A 27,539-nucleotide genomic window follows, 5' to 3' on the forward strand; every position below is an offset into this window, starting at 1 on the left:
TTTGTATGCTTAGCTGAGAAACCAGTACTGCACTTTGCTGATTGATAATTGGCAATTAATAATGGATAAAGGAATGTATAAAGTTCGATTCTTTCTCGACTTAGGCTAGGCACCTGCTTTGCGATTTCTTTTTTGGTACTACCAGGCTGCTTCGAGCTACTATATGCTGATGACTGTGTACCTACTTTTTTCGCCTTTCTGGGTGTTCTTTATTTTTTGAGGTTTATCCAGCATCTGGAGGCCGAGACGGTGGGAGAGATTTTGCCTTTCCCGTTGGAAAAAGTGGAGGGCGAGCCAGCTATGGATGAGACCTGAGAAGATGCTTTAATTTCAACAGCCAAGAAGAAGAAGCCGATGCTAGCGACAATGATGGTCATGAGGCAAGCTTACGAAGATAATTTTGGTAAAAAATGTACCGACAGAAGTAACTGTGGGATGAGTAGTGAGTGGAGGCTTCTTAGTGCAGTTATATAAAGAATGATATAATCATGAGGAGATAGGAAAATGCAACCAAAACCTTTGATCGACTGTGGACACATTAAATCAATATTGCTCCGACGCCGGCTCCGGCCTCCATGGTTGTCAAGGTTTATTATATTTTTATTGCCGGTCTCAGCCCCAGGCATCAGGGTTCTGCAGATGACCACAGAAACCTGACCGAAGGTGCGCTGACTCTGAAGCAAATCAATGGAGTTATTCTTTAAAATGATGGTTACCATCGAGTAAATGCGAAGGGTGTACTTTAGAGCTATGCTTTCTGACTACTGGAGTTGGATTATCGCCTTTCCGGGTGTTCTAATCAACCAGTTTTCAGTTTCTCCCCCGAGAGACGTTTGGTACCGAAATGGCTTAGATCGTCCAGTTCAATTTCGAAAATCCTATCTTCCTCTTCTAAAGGCGCAAATTTGAATGAATTCTCTGAGAGTTCCAGGCTTTATTCCACGGATCATATTCATACACAGCACTCTTGAAAAAGAAATTTCTCGGTAATCTCCAATTGACTGAAGAACGGTAGAGTCTCCCTCTTCCATGAGAAATCAAGTACAGTTGTTGTTTAATTCTGAACCGCTGCCGTGGCTACGCTCCACAAAAATTGCTGATGGAGCATTGTACAAGTGCTTCCACCCTGAACTTCTGAACCCACAAAAAACAATGCGATGCTGCTGCTGCATCTGACTCGAAACTTTCTGGCAGCAGACTCACCATTACTTCCATTTGGACCTTCCCGGCGTCACGAAACGAGTCGTTTCCCATGGGGATCGTGGCTGATCTCCCCATAACAAGTATTTTCTGTTGTGATAGGATGTGACCAGGCTTCGCATTCGGAGCTCGGGCTCATCCCAGTGCCTTCCACCTTAAATCACTATTAACGAACAAGCAGCAACAGGCTATGAGAAAATAAATGAAAATGAGAAGCTATTAAATAACACGAGTTAGTCTTCATTGATTTCAGCCATTGTTGTCACGCGCAGCTCGAGGTATTTTATGTTTTATTCATTGGATACCTCGAATGCACACAGGCTCCTCGTAACAACAATAAATTCAATTAGTTACAGCACTTCTGAGTCGTGAAATAAAGACAAAACGCTCGCTTGATTCTAAATGGAGGATGCTACCCACTACGCCGTCGAACCAATAATCATGGGGAATCCCCATCGCAAAAAGCTCTGAGAGTTTGAGATTAAGCAAAAAAGAGATGAAATTATCTGTTCCGCTTTGCTCTGTAGCAGTGCGAGACTGTCAGTGTTCTTTCCATTTTTTATTTTTATTTTTGTTCTCCTTATTTCTCTGTTTGAGACGGGGTGAATGGGGTGGCTGGCCCAATTAGCAGAGTAGCACATGGAAGGAGAGCCCCAGGTGTGTCCAAAGATTTCAATGCTGGGTGTGTCCCACTGATCTGCTGGGTCACCTGGAGCTTTGTGTTGCTGGCGTGTGGTGGCGAGGGTGGCCACAGAGCTGCAAAGGAAAACAATTGCAGATGAAATGGGAGGAGCGGGTTACTGCCCGTACATTTACACGGCCTGCTGCCGGTAACTCCGCCGCTGCTCGCTGTGCTCGTCTGTGGTGAAAGAAAAATAAAAAACATAATAAAGACACCAGACCTAAAAAGAAGAGAGAGAAAGGGCTATCATATTCTCTTCCCTTTTAGGGAGAGGGGGGGCTTCTGCGTTGCACTCCGTCTCGTCTTCTTCGTGGGAAAACCGAATTCAGCCTGCAATCAGACCCATCTTGTTCAAGATTAGGTTTGCCAGAGATGAGGATCCGAAATAGTTCGAGGGTCGATTTCTCTCTCCTTTCTCCGCAGCCTTTACCGCAAGGTTCTTCGTTTGCTCGCAAGCTGTCTGTGGAAAAACCAGAAGAGGCGAAACAGTACCGTGGAGATGCCGCGATGAGAAGAGGAGGAGGAGAAGATGGCTCGCAGCAGGAAGGGGGAACGGGCGGCGAAGTGCATCAACAGAAGAATCAAATGCTTACCGCTTGTGGGTTCGAAGATCGGTCGATTTCCGATGCCGACCGAACGAAATGCTCTCTGGGGACGAATGGCCGTGGCGTCTCTACTATTATCGAACAGGTATAGGTTTTCTGTCTTTATCTCTTCGTTTGGAATGAAACCCGCTATAAATTCCCCCGATTTTTTCCGTCTTCTCTATCTTGTTTGGTCGGCGTATCGAGGTGCAAAAGAAAGGAGAACCGTCTCTGAGTTGATGACTTTTACAGGCGTTGCACGGGGAAGGAAAAGAGGAGGGACTGCGTGCAAGAGAAAGAAGTGGAAGTAGAAGAAGAAGAAGGTAAACAAAGTTGGAAGAAAAAACAAGTTTCTTTACTGGTATTGTTATATTCTCCTCAAATGGTAAAAATCAACTCAAATAGTACTGTAAGGTTGGTTACTGGGGATGTCATTTTGTGCGTTTACTGTATGTATTACTTTGCCACTGCTCCGCCATTGACGAGTTCTAAATATATAAACGGATATATATCTTCAAGAAATCTGTTGCAGTATATGAACATTGAGGAAGTAAGTTAGATCATAAAATTTTAGTGCAGCTGTGTCCCATTTAAGTTGTGGTCTTATCGTTCGATTATTTGTGTCTAAATCGTTTTGCTCTTCTAGGGAGACAAACACGAAGAATTCTGGTGCACAAATCTCCAAAGGTAAAACTGCCGCTACAGATAGATGGGTCCTTTCAATTTCAGCTCTTCGATTGAACTAGATATTCTCTTCCTTTCTTCCTTCCGTTTCAACTTGTTTCGTTCCCCTTTTCTTGATTGGGCCAGGAGATGAGAGGTGGATGGAAGAAGAGACTCTGATTCCATTGAAGAAGAGAAAAGCAAGCTACGGGTGGGGAGAGGAGGTGATAATGGAAAAAGAAACGAAAACGAAGACACAGTTAAAGAGGAAGATACCCAGGAAAAGGATTCGTGACGAAGAAGCAAAAGAATCAAACGAAGAGATCAGCAGTGCTGTTAAGAAGCATAGAAATAGCAACGGCGGTGCGTTAATGGAAGGTTCTCGATGCAGTCGCATTAATGGGAGAGGGTGGAGATGTTGCCAACAGACGCTCGTCGGTTACTCTCTCTGCGAGCACCACTTGGGGAAAGGAAGGCTCAGAAGCATGAGCACCGTCCGCAGCCGAGCCGCCCACCTCAGTCGGCCTGCAAATGACAGTGTCGATCATGGCGATGCCAAGAATGGGTCACCAAATGAGCCTCAAGATAATCAACCCGGACTAGAAGAAAAAGAAACAAGCAAGAAAACCACTACAAAAAGGAGGAAGCTTGGCATGGTGAAAGCTCGATCCATCAGCAGCCTTCTAGACCAGACTACCTACACAATACCAAATCCAAGCAGCCTCCCGCTTGATCGCAACATCCCTGCTGTTGCTGCTGCTGCTGCTGCTACAGCAATTTAAGGTATTGATCTAAATCATCACCGTGTTTATATATACATACTTTTCTCCGATCTTCACCTTTTTTGTGTATTTCAGTTTCTGGGAAGTTGTTTTTCTTCGTTTTACTCATCTGGACGACGAACTGGGTTTTTTTTCTGTGAAGTTTCTACTTCCATCTAAATACAAACCTCTCTGAATTTTAAGCCTTTAGCCATGAGAATGCACTGCGTTATATCTCTCTTCACGTAGCAGAAGTAATTCTTAATTCAATCTAGGACTGTGACAGAAGGTCCGGTGACGGTGAATTGGAAGAACGTTCAGATCATTTAAATGGCTAATCTTTATCTCACAGCACTAATCCGACCTCGTCAAGATAACCACACAAAATTTCAACTTTTTCAAGAACGGACGTCTCTGCAAAACTCGCCGAATATTCCCTCGTAGAGGAACGCCCCAAGTGCCCACACTAATTTAAGCCGCTGCTGCCTCTAATTGGAAATCAGAGGAATCAACTCCAGCGAATATGTCTCACAATTCTGAGCTTGAAATTCTGGTTGAAGTGATGGGAGGAAATGAGACAGAAGAAGAATATCCATCACAAAGAAAGCGAAAGATCGCCGTGTAACAGTTTCGATCATGCCGGAGCAGCTGAGCGTATCGGTGGTACGTAGCGGTTTTATTATACGTAATAGTAGAGGGACCCGTGAAGTGATATACGTCCTGCCACATTCAAGTGGGTTTTTGTTGAACGCCGCAACGAAAGCCACAGATTTGGATGTGACTCGAGCCGCTTAAATAAGTGGTCCCTTGATTCCCACTAAGCTATGAATGGCGTACGCAGCAGCTCAATCAGGGTCTCGCTAAGAGGAGTTGGTGTCTCTACTTGCTTTTCTTTTTCTAGGGAATCAAATCGAAGGTTCTGTTTTTTGCATTGCAAAGCAAACCTTCTTAAGACTCACTGGTCCAAATGATCAAACTCGGGTTGAGTCAAATGGGATTTAGCCAGAAGAGAAGACTTCAATCCCTCCTTACAAACTCAACTCGCCTATCCAAAATCTAATTGAATTCGCCTGAAAATCCCTCAAATTGGTCAATGAATCGGTATGGATCTTAATGGAACCAATTCATGAACCTGGTTCCAACGTTTTGGTTCAAGGAGACTATTTCTTTGTAGACTCCTGGAAACTCAGTCCAAGCCGTATCGAGTCGACCCAAGTCTGTTACGGTCCCGAATCTGACACGTGAGTAAGACGATAACGATGAATAGGAATTGGATGATTGAGTTTTGAAGGAAGTTCGACCTAGATCTCAAAGGGAGAATCCGACCTATTTACTCTAAGCTTACTCTAACTTAACTTTAATACTCAATGCTTGTGTTTCTCATTACTCTTACCCCTTAAATAGGGTTCACCCGGTTAGGGTTTACAATAAAATATTCTAAAAATACCCCTACAAATAAAATATTCCAAAAATACCCTTATAAATAAAATATTCCAAAAATACCCCTATGACCTAAAACTGAAATAAAATAAAGTAAATTAAATAAAACAACTAAAATAATAATGTTATTGTGTGCATAACAAAGTCACTCGGAGTAATTCAATATTAAGTTTCTTTGAAAAAAAAAAAAAGTGGTCCTAAGCGAGCTTGTCATCTGCTTGTTAGGTTCTAGAAACTCGGTATAAGACCAAACCCATTCGAGTTAAACACAAGAAAGTTAGACAAACCAATTCATGGCTCCATTAGAAATAAAGCCAAATCATGCGATCGTGCTATTAATCATGGTGGTGTTAATGCATAATCTACCTATAAGATATGGAATGGGCCCTAATCAATGCCACGCTTAAAGGCGGTACTCGTTCAAGCTCGACTTGAAAAAAGCTCAGCTTAGTTCAGTTTTTATTTGAGTTTGGCTCGAGCTCAAACTTGAAATAAAGATCGCTAAGTATAACAAGTCAAATTTAAGATTTTTCAAAATTAACTTGTTAGCTCATGAGCGACTCATTATCATGGTTTTTTTACAAAAATACCATTTACTCTAATTGCTCTTGTTAATTCCTTCTTAAGTTGGTTGATAGTTGTTCTTATTTATCTCAAACCTCAACGACGATCGATGTTCAACTATTTTGGGTTCCTTAACATCTAATGTTGTTGGTTGTCAATGGCATAAACACTGTTGATGGAGGTTTTTGCTCTTTCTTTTAGGTCTATTAAATTGGTTATTAAACATTAATATACTGTATTGCAAAGCCTTGGATTCCCCAATGATACCAGTTCAATGGTACTAAAGTCATCACAAAAAAAATTATTTATTTTTATAATTTATTTATTTTTAAAATTTTAAATATAAATTAGAGCTTGAACTCGACTTGAGCTCGGGTTCATACTCTATTAAAATTTTTGGGCTTCAATTCAATTCTAATTTTAAGCTCTAAGCTGAGCTCAAGCTCAAGCTGACTTGGGAGTATTCTTGGCTTGTCTCGATGCCACCCGTAGCCATCCTAATTTGGTGATCCTCACAATCGATGTTGTGATTAAAGATTAATTAAACGTACCCCTTTCTTCTAATCATATCCATACCTTATAAAATTATAAATTTCGTCTAACTATAGTACTTTAGTAATAGAAAATACACGTCACTGGTAGGTCGGTTGCACAAAATGGATAAGAAATCAATTTCATTGCATAATTATTAGTATAAAAATTTAATTAAATTATTCATATAATTCAGTACTTAACAAAGCCGACAGAGTGCGGCACCACCACTTCCGGTAACCCGAAATAATCCGTACGGAGCGCCAGTTTTTCGACACTGCAATTTCTCGCACGTGCCAGTTATCTCCTTTATTTATTCGTAAAATTTTGCAGGCGTCGCGAGAGAGAGAGAGCGAAGGAGAAAAGAGCTCTCGTCAATGGAGTCTGTTGTTTAGTCTTTCTCATACTTCAGCAGACACCTTCTCGATTCTGCTCTTCTCGTGTCGCAGCCGAATGAGGATCCGAAAGAGACCGCTCTTGCCTCTTGGTTCTGTTTCTTCGCCTTTCTCGGTTTCCTTGTCCACCATTAACGGAAGGCGACGACATCCGACTACGAATCTGGACGAAAGGAGATACAAAGAGCCGATATCTCTAGAAAAAAAAGATCTTCACTGTGATAATGATCCCGCGCAAGTGCAGGTAGGATATTATGGTCCTCTTTCTGTTTCTCGGATTATTCCCCCTTCGTTTCGAGCTTTGGTGCAGCATTATTATTATTATTATTTGGGTGAAATGCATCGGCTCAATCGTCTGCTGTGGAAAAGGGTCTGATGTTGTCGGTCGTCGCAGGTCTTGCAAGAAGAAGTGGGCAATGGCTGTAAGAGGTAACTTTGCTTCTCTCCCTTCCTTCTGCCTGTCGCCTGGGTAAAAACGTAAGGCGACCCGACTGTATAGTGTATTCTTCCCTCTGCGTATCTATGGAAGCAATATTGCTTCCATATACGAGCCACTGTATTCTTCCTGTATCCTTTTCAATGGTTTGGGACTTTTTGCTTGATGAAGGAATCGAATCTCTCTAGCAAGATAAATTCATTTATGCATCTTGCAGCAGGAGTGAGGATAGCTCGGATGGTGCAAAGGAAGATGTGTCTGAGCCACCATGTTTTCATCGCCCAGGTAGATGAACGTTACAAGATCAGCAGTAATCTTTTCCTGTCAAGCACTTTACTGAGCAGTTGGGTTTCTTGTTCTTTTTTCTTTTTGTTGACCGAGGAGCAGAAAACCAGAGGTGGGACGAAGCAGAGAGACGCTTCCCCTTGAAGAAAAGAAGCCTTCGCCGCGGAGAAGAATCAGAGACGCAATCAGACAAAGAGAAAACGACGGAGACAAAGGGAAGGGCGGATGAAGAAGAAGAAGAAGAAAACTCGAAAGGAAAACATGACAATCGTTCAAGCATCACCAGCGAAAATGACGATGAAGCGGCACGGGAAGATACTCGGTGCAGTCGCATTAATGGGAGAGGATGGCGGTGTTGCCAAATGGCGTCCGGCGGCTACTCTCTCTGCGAGCATCATCGAACAAGGCCGACGGGGAGGCTTATGAGGGCCACGAAAAGGCGCCGATCGGAGGTGACAGGAGAGGGGAACAGGAAGAGTAGGGTGTCGAAGGCCCGTTCCATTAGCAGCTTGCTTGGTCTACCTCGACACAACAAGAACGGCACCAATGATTACTATCACTGAGTAATAGTGGAGACGACGAGGATTCTTCGCTGTTGCAGAGACGAACAGAGAATACTGCGCTGTTCGTAGAGACAAATAGGCAATTTCTTTTATTAAGAGGCAGTAGCTACAGAAGGGATTACCTCCCATTGGCCGCTATTTACTTGAGCGTTACAACTTTCGTTTCGTTTCGTTTCGTTTCATTTCATTTCAAAGAGTGCTTTTGAGTTTTCTCTGGTAATCTGGTTTAGTGACAATTTAATACAGAAACCCATAATTTTAATTTATTTAATTACCTATTTAATTACACGTGAAGCCATCCATTCGCTATATCAGAGAGCTCGGGAGGGCATGTCCGCTGACGCACAAATGGGTCGAGCAGATCTGAGAAATGTCTGTCCGAGGCTCTGAGCTGCTGGTGGCCGCTGCAGTGTTCTGTCCCTTGCGATCTATTCTCTGTACAAGATTATTTTATCGTCAATCATCTTCATTTCCTCCTGATTTCGCGAAAGCAACGAACTACCTTCCCGACTCGGTCAGGACAAACTGCTTACAGTTGCAGATCTCAGGTAACCTGGAAAAAAGAAAACGAAATTCCGCATTTTTGTATCATTTCCGTCTGTCATTCTCTCACCAAACCACCAATAGCCAAATGCTTCGGCTTCGATCTTCTCCGGTTTACTTTCTCAAGGTGAGGATTTTTATTAAACTCTAAAATCCTGTTTTCTTGGAGACTCTATGGATTGAAACTTGAAAGACAAGAAAAGGAAGAGTCTCAAAACTCGGAAACGCTTTCATATTGTCTTCTTTTTCTTCGGATTCTTTGACGGCAAGATCCAAGTTCCGTTTTGTTTTATTATTTCTTCTTTGTTGATGCCATTCGTTTGTTCTACAGTAGTGCGTACCTGTAGAGATTTGATGATCTTAGCTGCCTCATAAAAGAATCTGTAAACATTATTTCTTCAACCAATACAAAAGATCAACAACTTCAACTACCGTAGAAATGTGCATTCACCTTGCCCTCAGCTTTGCACCATCCACCTACACTTTCTTTCAGACGATTTTTTTTTTGTTTTTTTTTTTTTTTTTTTTGCTGCGAAGTTTGTTTATATCTTCTCTTTGGTATGAGATACTAACATCTTTAACAACTTAGATCTTGTTTTTTTTATAAAAGTTTGTGCGCTTTAGGGATTTTCTATACAAATCAGGGTTGGCTTTTATCGTTTACGGCACCCGTTCCGGCTTTTCGAATCTGAAACTTTGCATAAACGTCTGTATATTTCTCACTTTTTAGGGTCTAATCTAACAGAGTCCTTCAAATCTAAAAAATATCAGACGTCACACTTCACATATAAATATATAGAACGCCCACCTCGAACTAGAATGAGAGATACCCCATATCTTCCTCAGTTTACATACTATTGCAAGAACAGGTAGTTGAATTTAATTGAATTTGCTAATTGTAATTCAATTACCCAGGTGTTTTTCTTTGTTTCTTCAATGATTCCTATTTGCGTCGTTAATGATTTTGGCACCTTTCTCTTATTGCTGGTGTAATTCTAGTTTTATTTCCTTTATAAAGCAGGTATTCTAAACCATTTTTCGTCCATGTAAATAGGTGAATTGATATTTACTTAGACCAAAAGAAGATCACAGCATATCCTAATGACTAGGTTTGAGTAGAATCGGAAGTTCATGCCTGTTCCATAATTTTCTGGCTGTCATAGTTGGTAAATTTGGTGAGGTTTGCTAATCTGCAGGAGCTTTGAATAGCTCCAGTTTGATTACATAAATACAGGCCTGGAACTGCTACTGCCAGTCAAAAAAGGTCTAGATTATAATACATATAATTTTGTGTTAAATGGAGGGCATTATGCACATTGACATATGGAAGTCTAATGCCTTCGCTGATGGTTAGGTTGATGCGAAGAGCTGTCCATCTTATTCAAACGCTTCTGCCTGTACCTCCATGCCACTTGGATGCAAATAGCAGCCAGTTCTCTCCAGTAAGGGGACTCATACCTGCTCAACAGAAGATAATCAGGTCCAATTATTTTGAAGAATGTTCTAGTTCATTTCGATTTCACTTGCATCAGGAATTATAATTGACCATCATGATCAACCAGCAATGCCGAATAGAATGGTGATGCACACTCTCCAGTGAGAATCCACTGATATTATCCATACGGATGGCCATGAAATCAAGAGTCAAGTAAGCTAGTTTCGTAAGTAAAAATGTGTAATATGTTGGAAAAGACTTTAAAAACCAATTTCAACTTAGATGTCTCTACTGAAGTTAAATTATTGGACTGGTTGCAAAATCTCCCTAGAAGTGTGGCTCACAGCTTAACTAGAAGTTAAGGGTTTAGTGTTATGTCAGACCTTATGGCTCCCTTTACACGTGGGTTCCGCAAGAATCGTGCAAAAAGAGCAGTGACTTCTTCCAGATCAGTTGCTCGAAGTGCAAAAGCCTCCACATTACTGATGCAAAGTACTGTTCTGTTAGAGAGCAACCTTTGCCCTGAATACCTGGTTTTCTTACCCTCTGCAAAACAAAATTCATTATATAAGATTTCAATCTCAGAAAGACAAGGGCATGTGGGTACCTGCCAGGAGCGGATACAAGTATAATCAACTGAGATATGTAATTTTATTCGTTTCACTAGATTCTTTTGCTGAACATCAACTGAAAAGGCAAGATTCTAGATTTGGAATTGTACCTTTGTTCACACCGGACTCCTCAAGGCTCCACGTGAGAAGCTCCTCACCGCAGACATCACCTTCAGAGAGGGGGGTAACATTTCCGTCTGCTCCGATGATCTCCATCTTCCCCCTCACAATGAAAACCATCTTGTCAATGGGACCTCCTTGATATAGGATTTTGCTTCCTGCTATGTACAGCTTTTGCCTTAATCTTTCACAGATAGCATCTAAGATGGGTTCATCCATTAAGGTGAAAATACGCACCTGCAACAAAGCAGCAGTTTGGGATTTTCAACAACTACAAAGGAACGTTTACCACCAGACGGAAAGGAGCAGAGATAATCAACCACATAGGTTGCACAGAACATAATTCACCATATAGGTTGTGCAAAACATAATCCACCGTATATGTTGTGCAAAACACAATCCACCATATAGGTTGTGCAAAACTATTTTCTCTTCCCATCTCTAATGCAACACATGATAGATAGTGCACTGAATATGAAGAATGTGATGCCCGTTTTTCTTTCTTCTCCTTAAACAACAAGCACATGAACCCCTACTTCCCAAATTTCTAACATGAGGCACAAACCAGCTAAGAAATGCATTAACTTCTGTTTAAAACCAAATGAAGATCATCTGAGATCCAAACAATGAAGCTTGAATTTGAATAAAAAATTTGTGTTCCCTCTCATGAACTTTTGAAATCATCCCACCTCATAGTATAGCCTCTTGCTTAGATTTATCTTTATATTTCATTTATTGGATTTTCTGAAAAAATTTACACACCCAGTGCATTTCTTGGGATGGAAAATAACCATGTAGTATCAAGCATTTGACCAAATTAGCTAAACAGAGTGAACTAGGAAGTATGTTTGCAAGTCCATGGGTGTATAGAAGAACTGGGAGTAACCGACTTCTTCCCTTCTCCAGCAAGAGACAAAGCCATTTTGGTCAGCAGAAGTAAATAACCATTTAGTATCAAGCATTTGACCAAATTAGCTAAACAGAGTGAACTAGGAAGCATGTTTGCAAGTCCATGGGTGTATAGAAGAACTGGAAGTAACCGACTTCTTCCCCTCTCCATCATATCAACCACGGTGTCCACAATGTCAGAGTAGTTCCGACCACTCTTGTACGCGGTAGCTTTCCGCACCTAACAGATCGGTCAGTTGGGTAATATTGGCTAGCCGTTGTCATGGTATCAGAGCTGGGCACGCCACGTCCCGCGTTCGAATCCCGTGAGAGGCGGTCAAGAATGGGCGGGGTGGGTGTCAGAGTAGTTCCGTCCACTCTTGTAGGCGGTAGCTTTCCGCACCTAACAGATCGGTTTGTTGGGTGTATTGGCTGGCCGTTGTCACACAAGACAAGTGAGAGCTTTCTAGACAATTACCTCAAATGAGCTATCTATTTGTAGATGCAAAATATTTTGTGCTAAAAAAAATGATCTCAACATGTTTAAATTTAAAACTAAACACAAAATATTTGACAATAATATTTATTATCATGCAAAATTGTAAGTGGGTAAAACAGAGCTCACTTTCTTGACAAACTTAAAGAGATGACGACGTATTTCTCGTTGTAGATCCTCTGGTAAATTTTCCATCAGCAGTTCTTCATTTACACCTCGAGTAGCAGCCCAAGTAAATCTTTCTGATTGTCGTACTAGCCTATTTATAAACATTAAATAGAAAGTCTATCAACAAAGTGCTTGTGAAACAGTAACTTCAGGGATTAAGTAGAGATTGAAAAGCAAAAGATCAAGAAAGAAACATCAAAATGAACTACTTCGATTAGAAACATAAAAAATACATATTAAATACCTCTGAAGCTCTCCTGGCAATCTGCGATGGCTCATCCACTGTTCAACGTCACGGCGCCTTAGTTGCATTTCAAGTCTCCTGCGGTCACAGAGAAAAAGAGTTAAATCACTAAACATTTTTTACGGAATCAATTAGTCAACAGATACATATGTACTGCATATTTGCAAGTACTAACATAGTTTTCAAATAGAAGCAGCACTTGAGTAGCCAAAGGCTTAAATATACAAAGAGTTACATGTGCAGGAACATAGGCCAACCATTTTAGATTCCTGCCAAGGCTGGACAGTAATTGATCCACTACAGTTTATCACTTGAATTTGAACCGGTAAATTTTGATTACAAATATAATGGCCACATATTGAACGGTAAGAATCATTTGAAGTTTAAAAAACTAGCATGCATTAAGTGAAGTACACAAATGTCCACCAGGGTTACCAGATAAGTGTAATGTGTTCGACAGCCTACTCAAGTGAAGCTTACTAACAGGACCTGTTCCACCACTTATATCTACATAGAAATGTGAAAGTTCAACCACACGTCTGGATACATATCATTGTGAAAACCCTAATCATAATCTTAATGGAGGTAGGCACACCTCAAAAGATCTCACAAGAGATGAAAAACGCCTGAAACTAAAAAAGATGGAAGAATTTTTTTTAACAAAAGGAATAAACATTAATTATTATGCTTAGGGAACTGAAAAGAAAAGGACAAAAAAAAAAAAACTTACCTACGACCAAGAGATTGAAGAAAGTTCTGCATATGTCCAATAAGTAAAGCAAATAGGAAGAGGCCAAGTCCAATAATGCCCATAGTGAATAGAACCTCCCATACAAAAGTACTGGGAGTTTGGTTTCCAGCCAGAGTACTTATTTGCTACATTCATGACCAGCACAAATGAAAAGAGATTGTTAATAAAAAAGCTTATTTCCAAGTACAAGTGAATGTACATAAGGAAATCAAATTCAATCTGTGGCTGTTCAAACAAATTCATTCATACATGTGGTTGGACAATTAGATTGTGTAACGGTTCAATGTTCGTTATGCATGCTACTAAAAAGGGTCTGCTTTTCAAAAAACATACCACCAGGCAAAATTCAGAGTACTATAAATCAAGGTTTTCACAGAACAACTGACCCACAACAAAGAGAGAAGGCAATAAATAGAGAATAAAGAATTCAAAAGAAACTATCCCCAGATCATGTCCATTTTTCCAGTTTACATGTAACTCTATATTTGTTTTTTACACCAAAGATGCAAATTGACAAAACTCAAGAAAATAAATCAATAGATAAATAAAGCAACAGAAAGAAGTAAAGGAGTATACCTGGAAACCCCAGAACAAAGAATAGATATATCGTGTAGCAATGCTTCTTTCAGTAGTAATACGGACAGCTTGAACGTAAATTCCATAATCAAATTCACCAGAATCGGTAACAAAACATGCTAAAGCATTTTTTTGTTGTAGCCAAGTTGGCCAAGTTTTATTCGCTCTGAAATTGTCAACATAATTACCCCGTCCACAATCAATGAAAATGTTGCAGCCACTCATTCCAGATTTTGTGCAAGCATCTCGAAGGCATTGGTTTACCCTCTGAGACCAAAAAAGACAAAGGACACAAATAGAGAAAAGTTAAATCAACCTTCAGAAATAGACTACAGTAAAAATCCAAATAATAGTAGCAGTCACATCTTAAACATGGGATAAACTTAGACAAGGTCATGACAATACAAAGTTCTCCAATCATGGAAAGCTAATGATAGTTTTTTACCCACCTGCAGACCAAAGAGGTACCAGCATGAACCCACCACATGCCCTGCCAATACAAACATGAGAAGATTGAGGACAAAGTTTGCCCATGCTGACTCGAATATGAAACCACTTGCTGACTGGCCAGCAAGTAAAGGTAGAAACCGTATTATCCTCGGAATATACTGAAGAAGAACAGTAGCTCGCAAAAGATTTTTTGCATAATTTGCTGCTGATGACCCCAAGTACTTTGGCAAGACCAATAATATCATAATCTGTACAGCCAAGGATGTCAAAGAAGATCGGTCTCATGAACATGTGTAAAATAAACTAAGCAGGTCAACATATCTTCTCTCAGATAAGGAATTGACATCCAAACCCTCCAAAATACACTTTTAGTTTAAAAGGAAGAATAGGTTAGCTGAAAATAAAAGACATAAAGGAATTGACATACAAACAAACCCTCTAAAATATACTTTTTAGTTTTAAAAGGAAGAACAAGTGAAGCAATGAAATAATACACAGATACTGAAGATTAGCACACACACATGTCATTTTAAAGCTTTAGTTCACAACTGATTCAAGTCATACAAGTGTGTACACGGCCTGACAGGCTGACAATTCTTAATTAGACTTAATGGAGGGTAAGTTAGGAATATATGTTAGCTGCAATACTATCCTATAGCCGTAACATTAGCATATGTGCTTCCACCTCAGTTTGAAGCCAACAATTTTTAATTATTTATTGTATTTTAACCATGTATATGTCAAACAACACAAAAAATGATCACATAGAAGGCAAGTTAATGCCAGACACAAATGTACAGGCTTCAAAACAAAGAGCATGTAATTCCTTTCTATTTGAGTTATACAGTGAGAAAAAGAGGTTTATAAGCACTCAAGACGAATGTATGTAATCCATAAAAGCCAAGTATGTTATAATGCAGCCATAAATGGATGACGATTTGAAAGTAAACAGTAATTTTTTAATACATCTCATCGAATGACATATTGGGGAACAGAGTTATAAATTACTGGACAACACATAGAGTAAAACCAATGTAGAATAAACAAACAAAGTTGTAACACCAGAAAAGAAATTTCGTTACCTGAGGGAGTGGTAATATAACAAATAGATCAAGAATAAAATAGTAGCCACAAGCATAATGAACAGCAATCTTTTTTGGGTCATCAACTAAATCTCCAGCACCTACAACTCTCGATTCAGGGGCAACATATGCCAATCTAAACTGCAGCACACAAAATGAGTAAATGGTCATCTAGCAAACAATCAAAATCGTTTTATAACAGTAAAATATCCCAATCGGAAAACCAAAAGGTCCTTTTTTGGCATTCTGGGATTCCAAGTGTAAATTGGTTGTGTTTTCTCTCCTATTTCCATAATCCTTAAAGCAGTAATTTGCCATGTAGGACGGGTGAACTGTTTTCACCCTTGACTTCATCTTATAATGATGAGGATATGGTACTTAGGAGTTGTTATAGAAATGTAAAGAGGTACGATTAGTGGGGTAGTACATCAAATATGAGTCTAGGGTAGTCACTAGGGGTGTTTCTAAGTTCAATTGTGAGACAGTGTTTTAGTACCATACTTGTCAGGGAGGAAATTCAGAAGTTTCACCCAAAAATCATCCCTAACGTATAGAAGGTCTGTTCCCTCAAATAAACCAAATCTGAGGTCAAATCCTCTCAAAGTGAATCAAATTCTGTGCATTTGATGCACTGGTTATTTTCACAGTGTTCTAGTATTCAATCAAAGGTTATCCAAAAAGAAATTATGAAAAGGAAGAACAAAAGTTGCAAATGGACTTTTTCTTAGAACTTAAAAAAAACGAAAAATAAAAAGAGAGGACTTCCTCCGAGTCTAGGATGTTAAAAGAAAACTGTACTTATGGCCTTTGCACATAAGAACATTTCATGTTTTGTCACTTCCCCTTCTTAAGGAAAATACTGCAAGCTGTTGTGAAGAACACCAACAAATGTTGGAGGTTTGTTTTTTCAATGTACCTATAGCACATATTTCCTAGAAAAAAGAGTCTCCACTTTTCCTCTCTTTTTTTTTTATTCTTTTCTCATCTTATGACCTTTAATGTCTCCATCATATTCCTAAGATTATCATATCCTGGAAAAATTATCCTGTCTAAAGAGTCATCTCATGTTTTTTGTAAATCATATTTCCAGGTAGTAGTTCAATTAGAGAACCATTCAATTTTCTCCATCCAGGATTGATTGCAGTCCAATACCTAGGAAAGAATGTGGGAAGTGGGCTACCATAGTAGTCAAGTGAGAAGGGGAAGGAATGAAAGAATATCTCTATCAGAACCACTATAATCTCCCAGGAGTTGCAGAAGTCGTCTACCATTGTAATCACCTGGAGAAGTCAAATTAGACTTTGGAGGAAACAAGGTAACCTGCCTACCTGATTCCCACCACCACAACTTCCCTAAGATTGCCAAAATTGCTAGCCCCATTTTAGTGGCAGTGCCTTCAACTAAGTGATGGAGATTTCCTTCTCCTCCTCATTTTCTCAATTCATCCAAAATTATAAAGAGAGACCTTAAACATTGTTGGTTACACCTGGAGATAAATAAAACCATAAAATGAGGAGAGTGATCCTTTTCTTTATTAGTTATAGATTTGTTAAAATTGGATTCAGGTCCATCCCTGAATGACTAACTGAAATTTTGAAGGTTGTTCTCAACTAATAACCACTAGAGGTTTTGTGGGTTTACCCTAGCTAAGATTCCATGCACGTTTAGACCTACACAAATGGACAACAAGCCTGCAACTTGAACAATACAATGAGGATATAAATTAACGACAAACTAGGCCCGACAGAACAAACACTCTGCTCTTATACCAAGTTAAGTTGGGTCTAGTTCTATCCCAAAATAACTAGCTAACCACGGGAAATTTCCTAATTTTAACCTTTACAAAATATTTCCACTAACAGATTTTTTTTTTTTGAAGAAGAAGAAGTCACTAACAGAAATAAATAAATAAATAAAGGGGGAAATACGCATAATTGACCTCCCCTTATGCCTCTTTTCCATCTTTCTTTGCTAAATTTATGTCACAAAATTTACCGATTGCATTTTTTACACCGCATAGAAAACATGAGCGCCACTATTGCATATTCTTATGCAACAAGAAAATAGAAACTTCTGCTATTTCGGCACTTGATCTGTATCAGCAAGCACCAAGTTGTAGCTATACTTGGACAGCAAACAAGATGAGGAGTTTTCCTACCAGCAAGTAGGATAAATATGAAAGGACTTTGGGATATCTTGTCAAAGTGACTTGGGCATGTATAAACTCTCCTAGTCCAAGTTTAAGTAAAAGAGTTACATAGAATCAACCTCTCTTAACAAAGTTGAAGGCTTAATTAGAGCTAACTTTTTCCTATGCCTTCCATGCAAGCTTGGTGTGGACGTTTTACTGCTTTTTAGTTAGAAACATCCTCACAGAATATACTCACACTGGAAGCTCTCAGAGATGTAGAGACTTTTTTTTTTTTTGAGAAACACAGATGTAGAGGCTTGTTCACTAGAGTTATACATTAAATAAAATTCACGCTCTTATTTGATAAGCTCAAAATCATTTTTCCCTTCTTAGCGTGTCAGCAATTCATTGGGGTATCTGTATTATGCTTCTACTTGGCATGCAGAAGAGACTTAAATTCAGAACATCTGTGCAGGGCATCTAATTTGATCTTAGATATCCATTCTTGCTTTTCCATTTCATCTATCAGGCTCTTATTTGCCTCATCCTTAGGCCTAAAACTATTGTTAATGGTCACTCTTGGTCTCCTTTGGGCAACTCTAGACAATTATATTTTGGTTGCATAGTGCTTGTTTATATAAGACCATGGTTACTGTTCTTATATATAGCCTCAGCAACCTATTGCATCACAACTGCCACCAAATGAGCAGTTATTCATGTTTTCCATCATTACAGTCGCAAAAGCTAGACTGCTTACACCAAAATACCAACTTCTCCAAGAAACACGATATTGAATTGATAGATTCAATTGTATGTTGCTTACCTGAAGGATCATGTGGAGAAAATATATGAAATCAGTCACACTTCTCACTGCCGCTAATCCATTTGCTAAGGACCAGTGAAGCACTATACACTTATTCTCCTATCATGGAAAGGAAAAATAAGAAACATGGGGAAAAACAAAACTACTGTGTAGGTGGAAAATTCAGAACCTTAATTACAAAGATAAAGAAGCAATCAAACACATGTGCTATTCATAGTCAATGTAATATGTGGAAGAGCCACAGATACATGAAGAAGAAGCAATCCAAGATTTATGCTATCACTATAGAAGAAACAATGATTATACCTCTTCCACAGACAATAAAAAGAAAAATAACGGGTCAATGAATATTGCCACCAAGCAAGATATGACAAAAAACTTGTTCCATTGCTGAACAGCCTTTGCATGAGGATTCATTATGGGCACATGTATAGAGGATATTGATCTCCTTAACCAACCTTTGGCATCTCCATAAAGTGCATTGTGGAACTGTATAATAGTAAAAAAAATGAAGTAAGAAAATGCATAACCCATGACTTTGAGTATACATCAATTAGGAACATGAAAGCGACATGAATGTGGAAAAGTTTAGGTATATATCAAATAAAACATATCTCCTAACAACAATAGGAAGGTTATAACTTAAAAAACAAACCAACAGCAATTGGTTACAGTTCTAATTTAAGTTAATAAATCTTTGTTTTCAAAGTTGATCCCAGTCGCTTTAGAAACCAATTTAAAGTTTTTTTCAGAGAGTTTGATCTGACCGTTTAGCACTCTAAAGTTCATTAACAAACATAAAAGAAGGTCACAGGTCGCTGAATACTAGTTCGATCACTTGTACTTCCTCCTTTCCCTTTTTATCTTTTGTGTCCTTCATCTTATTCTTCGTTCCCCTTTACTTCTTCTTAAAAGCTCCCATTGTCACCAACCTGTTTCTTTGTGGTCATTTAGGACTCACAGGATCAGTCAAAACAGACGTGAAATACTTCTAATGAGCATCCAGAACCCTGCAGCATTTAGTTTTCTCTGCCACAAGTTGGCTATCAAAGTCCAACATCTGGCCATGGCATCTTGCCAACACCAGCACAGGAATTCAAGAACCCATGTGGTTCTTTAGAATCAGTGGACATTACTTGAATATGGAGAATGAAAATAACCTTGATTTAACTACAGAAAACAGAGATTGGCATCTCAGAGTTCCTGCAGAGAATAATGGTGAACTTATGTGTCCTCTCTCTCTCTCTCTCTCCAATTGACTACATTTTTAGTGTATACTTAAAAGAACTATGTTTCTCTTTTGTTCAAGAAAATTATTGTAGATAAGAGCAGCTTGGAAAGCAAAGTGACGTGCCTTAGTTTCAAATGCCGTTGAAGCTCTAGATTTCTTTCGCTTTGTTGGTTGAGTGTAATATGATGGACAAGTTGTGCAGTAAGGATCATTGCATCTCCCCAGTGGACCTGACTTCAACAAATGTTCATTCTTAGCCACATAATTGCCTTCTCGCCAGTCCTGATGTATTCCATCTGTTGCAGAAAGTTCTTCAGCCGTGATTGCAGAACCTTTGGTGCCCAAAATTCGATGAATTGGCCTGAAAGGGTTTTCAGATCGATAATTCATGTTTATAGGGCCACTCATTGGCACAAAGAGAGTTCTTTTTGGGTCCCTTAAGGGACCTGTATGAGAAACGAGGCTATTCTCATATTCATACGACCCCATATTCCTTGGAAGGGACATCGAGGCACTCCTTGTAGTGCTTCGAGTGCTAAACCTTTGAAGCTCAATATCATTGGATTCATCTGATTGAGGAGAAAAAGTATCTGATAGCATGGGCACCTCATGTTTGTAACCACCAGCCATTTATTGTGACACGAGACCTGAAATGACGATAGTAAATGAGTAAGAACACTAGAATAGTTTTTGTAAATCATACAGTACACAGTAAGAATAATTAATGTTATACGTATTAAACAATCAGTGAAGAATGGAAAGAATAATTGTTTGCTAGAGAAGAAAATTGGTAGGAAAAGATACAAGAGTATTCCAAAAAATTACAGAAAACAATTCCACCTCAAATTCTTTCTCCGCAGCTTGTAATTGAACATCAATTCCATAACAAGCACCTGGTCACAAGGACTTACCTCTCACACTGCTTAGACACTTACAACAGCATTTCCAGACATATAATCACTTCTGCGCTTTTCGTTCACTCAACACTACGTCTCACCTATCAAAGGTCAAAAAACAACGAAAAGATAAACAAAAGTAATTCGAAACCCACAACAATTCCATCAAACAAGAGAAAAATGGTGTAGCAATTACGACAGTACAAAACCGACATCTGCGTTCAAATCTCCAGTAACAGAAAACCGAGATAATGCGAGGGAAGCAGAGGAAGACGAAGAAGAAGAGACAGGGTTTAAGGTGGGCTCGAAGGTCCGTCTTTGAAGGGTTGCGGCCGGGCCCCGCATACTCCACGGAGAAACTTTGTTCGGGCAATAAAGCGTTTTCTCGGTTTTCACTCCCTGTGCAGGAAGTTACCAGTGAGGAAAGGGAGAAGAAAGCAAGAAAGTGCAGGACGACGACTTGTTATATACGTTGGTCTCTCATTATCCAACAATTAATTATTTTTATAAGCGTATCTTTTGATTTCTAACGTCCAAGCCATGTCTTTGGCGGGAATAGTATTCCCCTGAATGGAAACCGTTGACTACCATATCTAACCGCGCGTGTTGCAGAGAAACTACATCTTAGCAAAAGATTAATATTTCAGTAAACTTTTTGGGTAATGAATGATCAATTGCCATTAAAATATCTGATCATAATGTGAACAGAAATCCTTACAGGGACCCTCCTGCTTGACCCAAACGACTTCAGACTTTCATCATTGTCGTCGTCGTCGTTGTCGTACTCTCTTTTCTGAATTCATGACCCTTTGATCATGTCAGCGTGCTTCGAGGCACTTAATGGCTGTACTCGGAGGAGGATCTTCACGGGACGGTTGGGACGCCGAGGTTTCGCTCACATGTACCCGTCGGTGTGCAACCCACCTCACCAGAAGACTGCCCGTATGAGTAAAATACAAGTTACTAGGACTAAAAAAGACTGTGACTGATGCAGACCCCGTGATCCAGGAATTTTCCTTCTGGCGTGTGCTTTGAGCATCTTCCATCGGCGTTGGAGGGCTTTCACCGTCCACGTACCCAGTCAGAAAGCCATTCTTTCCAAGACTTTCACTCGCGAGGATGACTTTGTTCCCTGGTCGCTCTCTACTTGGAAGGACGAACCTTCCGCCCACAGTCGCAGTTCACGACTTCACCACGCTGCCACTGAGAAGTGAGATGCTTATCTGGGTTCGTGTCGTTTGAGTTTCTTTCCATGGAAGTTTCTCTAAATCAAGCACGGTTAGAGGTAAACCAGTGAATATCCAGAGCAATTTTTTAACAGAACAGCGCTGGCGAAAGTAGGAGAAACTAAAGCAAGGAAAACAAACTCTTGCTTCAGAGATTGCAAAGGGAATCCCAGTTTTTATGCCGAAAGATCTGTATAAACGTACGAACTTTGGAAGGATCAGCTCGTTCGTTGATTTCAGAAACAAACGACTGGAATTATTTAAAAATGGGAAAGGAAAAATGTTTTAAAAATGTTCTCCAAGATTAATCTCTCTGTAATAACTTATTGATGTCTAAGAAACATTATAATCTGTTTAACAGGATAACTCTCAAACACAGGTATCTCAAGTTTCACTCAATACAAAAATACATAAAAAGACCTCAAAGGGATCTCCTCCAAACATGCACACGAGATACTAGAACTCAAAATCTTAGCAAGATTTGGTAAATAGAAATCCTAGCAGACTCCCTTAGTCTTCTTTCGCTCAACAACCTTTCTCCAGTGAGTAATTATCTCCTCTGATGTCTGCCTCATACTTTTCTTCATAGCATGCCCACCTTCCTCGCTGCTCTTCTGGTCAGTTTCTACATGAGCAATTGTTGTTGTTGTTGGAATTTTAGCGTCCAATTCATGCAAAACCTTCTCAATATCTGAGACCAAACGATCAGCCAGAGATCTGTTGAAGTCCTCTCTGATCACCACCCGCAAGACTGCAATATGTTCAGCATTTGGAGCCATCGTGTAAGCAGGGACAATCCACCCAAACCTCCTCAGATTCTCAGAGATTTCGAAAACAGTGTAATTGCTGCTATCTTTTAGAGAAAATGCCACTAGAGGTACACCGATTTCCTTAGATATGAGTTCGAAGTGGCCTGTCTTCTTTAAGCCTTGTCTGAGAGCTTCCGTATTCGCCATGCAGTTCGCCATGATGTTCTCGTAACCCTTTCAAAGAGATTACACAATTTTTTTTAGGATTACTTGGGTAATGCCACATCTGTGAATGGAAAAACTAAAATAATCTGAAACTACCTCAAAGCCCAGGCGTATAAGCTGATAGTACTGTGCAATTATCTGACTCGAACCTGCAAAAATCAAATTTGAAGTTTTACAAGGTGTGCCATAATAGCCTCAAAGAAAAAGGACCATGAACTCCAAGGAATAATCACCTTTCGAGAAATTGAGAGTGAAAGTAGGCTGGTCTGCACCAAGGTAATTAATGTGGAAGATAAGCTCATCAGGCAAGTCCTCTTTGCTCCTCCAAACGACCCACCCAACACCTGCATAAACCAGGCCATACTTGTGGCCACTGACATTGATACTCTTCACCAGGGGAAGCCGGAAATCCCACTCCAAATCAGGATACAGAAAAGGCGCAATGAATCCGCCACTCGCAGCATCAACATGAATGGGCGTGTCCCACCTGCCACCATCGGACAAAGAGGCCTCAATGATAATCCTTAAAGGTTAAAGAAGCAAATTACTGTTACTCCATAGCTTTACCACCATGAAAGTGATGATTTGCAATAAGGGGAGTACATGCAGTATAATCTCCAGAGAGCAGAAGTAAAATTAAAACCAGTAAGGTGGCAGCTCATCGCTCAAGCATCTCGAATCAAATTAATATTTAGCATTTGCAGTACCCAGTTTCTTTGTTCTTCTCTGTGAGAAGTTCATTGAGACATTTCACATCTTCAAATTCTCCATTCAGTGTTGAACCAAGGATTGCGGCAACACAAATAGTGTTCTCATCCACCATCTCCACTGCCTTTACGGGGTCCATCACATAGTAACCCTCACTCAGCTTGACTTCCTTCAGTTCCACTTCAAAATACCTCGCAAATTTCTCCCAGCAAACCTAAAACACCATCGTCATTTCACTACGTAAGAATCAGAAATTTACATGAGGAGCATCCGCCAAAGTCAAAATACCTGGACATTGGCTCCGGTAACAATGTTAGGTTTGTCGCAAGGTTTGCCCTCGGCCTTTCGCTTATTTTGCCATTTCCTTTTGAAAGCAAGGCCAGCTAACATGATTGCTTCTGAGGAACCCACAGTTGCCACTCCTACGGCCGTCTCTCCATCTCCAACAGGGGCATTGAAGAGATTAGCTATCATGTTCACGCAACGGTTCTGTGGAAAAAAAAATGCCATGAACATATGTGCTGGTTCGAAGTGGACAAATTTCAATGTTTTATGTTGGAAAAGATTCCTAAATTTTTCTTCAAAGAAGAGCTCTGAGAACTGCAACCAGTTCGCAATTACTAACTCCACTTAAATGAATTTTAAACATCACAGACCTAATCTAAACTTAATTTTAATTAATTATTTAGTAAAAATAAGCAACATCACACCTCCAGAGTTGGATTAGTTAATTAAAATTTAATCTAAAAAACGTGAAAAACATTGCGTCTCCCTCACTGGACAGAAATTTGGCTTTAAAAGAGTTGATTTTTTAAACAAAAACTCGCCTTAATCTTGACGTCTATTCGCAAATAAACGAGCAAATATATTTTCAAGTCGGTAAAATAAAATTTTCTTGTAATTTGTAAAAAAATGAAATAAATTTCACTTTTTTCGGGAAGTCTCTTCCAAACTGCGAAAAAATCACTTTCAGTTAAAAAAAAAATCCAAAACTCTTCCTAACAGAAAAGAAATCGAATCAAAATTTGTAAGCATCAATAAAAAAGAAAAAGAATAATTTTGAAAGAAGTCATGTATCGTGATTCGAGATCCAGAGAGAGATCTTTTTCTCGAGGTAGAAGTAATAAATATAGAACGTAAATGCGAATAAGCACCCAACTTCGAATTTATCAACCAGTTCAGCACTGACTTTCTTACTTTCAGATTTGACTGGTTATCGCGATGCTCGAGTTCTGCAACGAACCAGTGGGATCCTTTTCAATATTAGGGGTTTCTTTGAGTTTTATACGAAAAACTCCGCGGAAAAAAAATCATCTAAATGGAGAAAAATTATAAAGATCGACACTAGAATGAAGAAAAACAGTAACCTGTAAGTCCGTCGTGACAGGGTACTCGTCCATGTCAACGTAATTTTTGTTGATAGCATCCATCATCAATTTATCACACTCCGGTTCCATCCACGTCGTGACAAAGGAAGCCAAATTAAGCCGAGGATTCCCATCCAACATCAACTCATCGCTGATAATCTGGTACGCAGCCTCCTTCGGTATCGATCGCTCCGGAATCTTAAATCTACATCCCCAAAAAGAAGACAAACATCAAAACCACCAATTAATTCACTCTCCGAAGTACTCCATCACATGGGATCCACCGAAAACGAGTAATCAACAACGCAGAAACTGGAAATTAAAATTACTCACTTCGGAAGCGGTGTACGGACGTATCTGGAAGCGAATGTGGAGCTCAATGTCTCTTGATTATTAGTTTCACTCGCCGACGAGATCACCATTTTCGCTCCTCTTCCTTCTCTCCGTTTCCGGCAAGATCTTTACTGCTTGAATGTGTACTCCAAAGAGACACGGCGAGAGATATAGGGAGACGAAGGAAAGGACCTAATGCGATACCGTCTGGAGAGCAGATCCGTTCCCGAGTTTTGGCATCCCAAAGCGCGCAGAAATCAACGACCGACCAGTAATGAAGCAGCACGATGTAATCGCGGGGCCCGGGATTTTTCTGTCGGCGCGAGGAAGGAACGCGGCCTTTTGATGGTAACAATCGATAAGGTGACGGACGAACGGAGGAGATTAGTTGGCGAGGGGACATGCAATCATTCGACGCTAAAGACGGGGTAAACGGCCGTCAAGTTCTATCGTTAACATTTACCCGTTTAACAAACGGTAAACTACTAAATAGTTAAATAAATACAAATTTTTAAAATTAAAAAAAAAATCAAATTTGAAGGTAGTAAAAATCATATAGAAACTATATATAATAAGGTCCCTTTATATAGGTATATAAGGAAATAATAATAATATTATATATAATCGATAACGGGTAATTGAAATACGGGTACTATCCGATTCCATTATCACATATACGGGTAAGAGTTTTGGTTTTGTTTCGACTATGTTTAATAAATAGATGAGAAAATACTAATAATTTTTTTTAATTTGAAATAAAATAATAAAAACTCGTACCTCTAAGAGTGCCACATAATCATAAATCCAAGAACGTCGTAAGATCTTCTTTTGCTAAATCAATTATCTTCGCCAACAACCATGAGGAAGTCAGTCAATCAATGCATATTTTACGATTTCTTTTATTGCATCTTTCCCTAAATCTTTTTTTACCCTCTTTCTATTTTAGTTGTTTGTGAGTTGGGGAGGGGGAAAATGGCTAATATTCTAAAAAAAAGATAGTTAGTTCATCTAGAGAAAAGGGCAAATTTTCTAATAATAAGTCGAGATCATTAACAAATAAACTAAAATACTAAAAATAAATAATTGTTCAAAATTTCTCGACAACACACTCAAGAAAAATAAAAGTTAGTATATCATCGATAAATTTGGGATTTTCGATTATCATGTTACATCTCATGCAGCGTTACATGAGATGTCTCCGATGAAATCTCTCATGTTTCGGAATTTCAAGATGATTATTATTGGTTATATGGGGAACTTTTGTGAAAAAACTTGGCTAGGTATAAATTTTTTAGAATTTAATTAATTAATTAATATTTTATTATTTTTCTTTGAAATATTGACAAATAAAATGTATCAATACATATTTTGAACAAATTTTAGAGGTCATGAACCGTTACCTCTGATATTTTAGAAGATCCGTTATCGGTGAGAAAGAGATTGGGGTTGATAATGATGGGAAAGAGGAGGGGACCAACGCTCTCATTTTCTACAAATGGGGAAGGACCACGGCGAAGAAAAAAATTGAAAGACAATGAGTACGGGTGGACACAGGTCCGATCCTCATTCCTAAAAAAAAACTAAATGAGGTTGGGATATTCCACCCTGTCCCTTTTCCCCATCCTTAGACTTATCCTCTGCCCGTCCCCAACTCAGCATATAAATAAGGGCCCATATAAAATTATTAATATATACAAATTATAATAAATTATAAATAAGGGTTCCAAAACTCGATTTATTTATTCTTTAAATGCCTTAAATTGATTTTTTTTATTATTCGTATGGAGGAAAAAAGATTTAAGTCTTTGTTTTAAATAAGAGGGTATAAACATCTATGCGAAAAATTATGTTTCTTAAATACCTTGACTAAAGTTAAGTTTTTCTTATTTACTAAATCAAATCTCATTTTATATATGAAAAAGGGAGGCATTATTGGTATATAATCAATCACCTCCAATTGGGTTCAAGGAAACCTGTCCCCAACCCGAAACTTGACGGGGTTTTATTTTCATCTACATTTGTACCATGCCGGGTGGAAATATAACCCCATCCTTGTGTATTTTGGGTCGGTTCCTGCCAAACCCAACTCGATGCCCACTTTCAACAATGAAGAGTAATTGTAGTTGTCAAGTTGGGTCCAAGACCCATCCCCCAAAATGATTAGCCACCTTAGGAAACCTCTTTCTCAACTAATAAACTCAAGATATTTGTACTCACTAATCCGTGTGGGACTATTCCTTAACACTCTCCCTCACGTGTAGACCATTTTTGTGTGGCTCTACAAGTGGATAATTTAGGAGTAGGCAGTTTAGGTGTATGCCCTCTTTTGTAGATCTACAACTGTATAGTTTAGGTGTAGGCCCTCTTTTGTCGCTCTACAAG

At 39.2% G+C, this 27,539-nt stretch overlaps 3 protein-coding genes across 6 annotated transcripts; 1 reads left to right on the forward strand and 2 right to left on the reverse strand.

Annotated features, from left to right (window-relative positions):
* Positions 1-2,157: 2,157 nt before the first annotated feature.
* LOC137957058 (uncharacterized) lies at positions 2,158-4,047 on the forward strand. The gene is made up of 4 exons (XM_068804759.1): positions 2,158-2,572; positions 2,719-2,789; positions 3,113-3,153; positions 3,277-4,047. The coding sequence occupies exons 1-4, from the start codon at positions 2,255-2,257 to the stop codon at positions 3,909-3,911; spliced, it is 1,065 nt and encodes a 354-aa protein (XP_068660860.1). The 5' UTR covers positions 2,158-2,254; the 3' UTR covers positions 3,912-4,047.
* A 5,726-nt stretch (positions 4,048-9,773) lies between these two features.
* LOC137955693 (probable cyclic nucleotide-gated ion channel 20, chloroplastic) lies at positions 9,774-20,961 on the reverse strand. 4 transcript variants are annotated; one of them, XM_068802765.1, is made up of 14 exons: positions 20,763-20,961; positions 20,565-20,650; positions 19,777-20,300; positions 18,729-18,911; positions 18,423-18,521; positions 15,469-15,609; positions 14,386-14,634; positions 13,937-14,203; positions 13,340-13,485; positions 12,610-12,687; positions 12,327-12,456; positions 10,804-11,050; positions 10,466-10,628; positions 9,774-10,105 (listed from the first exon to the last, which is right to left on the reverse strand). In XM_068802765.1, the coding sequence occupies exons 3-14, from the start codon at positions 20,281-20,283 to the stop codon at positions 9,979-9,981; spliced, it is 2,337 nt and encodes a 778-aa protein (XP_068658866.1). In that variant the 5' UTR covers positions 20,284-20,300; positions 20,565-20,650; positions 20,763-20,961; the 3' UTR covers positions 9,774-9,978. The 4 variants fall into 4 exon arrangements, with proteins under 4 accessions (XP_068658866.1, XP_068658867.1, XP_068658865.1 ...); XM_068802766.1 differs by having other exon boundaries at positions 20,754-20,961; XM_068802764.1 differs by having other exon boundaries at positions 20,746-20,961.
* A 1,116-nt stretch (positions 20,962-22,077) lies between these two features.
* On the reverse strand, positions 22,078-25,380 carry LOC137955597 (glutamate decarboxylase-like). Its single transcript, XM_068802608.1, has 7 exons — positions 25,158-25,380; positions 24,825-25,029; positions 23,746-23,946; positions 23,457-23,671; positions 22,983-23,236; positions 22,846-22,898; positions 22,078-22,758 (listed from the first exon to the last, which is right to left on the reverse strand). Exons 1-7 carry the CDS (start codon positions 25,244-25,246, stop codon positions 22,273-22,275), a joined length of 1,503 nt encoding a protein of 500 aa, XP_068658709.1. The 5' UTR covers positions 25,247-25,380; the 3' UTR covers positions 22,078-22,272.
* Positions 25,381-27,539: the final 2,159 nt, after the last annotated feature.

The sequence above is a fragment of the Aristolochia californica genome, unplaced genomic scaffold (assembly GCF_029961685.1).
Source record: "Aristolochia californica isolate CCGP_79_NKW_82.1479 unplaced genomic scaffold, dmAriCali1.0.hap1 SCAF_2, whole genome shotgun sequence".
Taxonomy (NCBI): domain Eukaryota; kingdom Viridiplantae; phylum Streptophyta; class Magnoliopsida; order Piperales; family Aristolochiaceae; genus Aristolochia; species Aristolochia californica.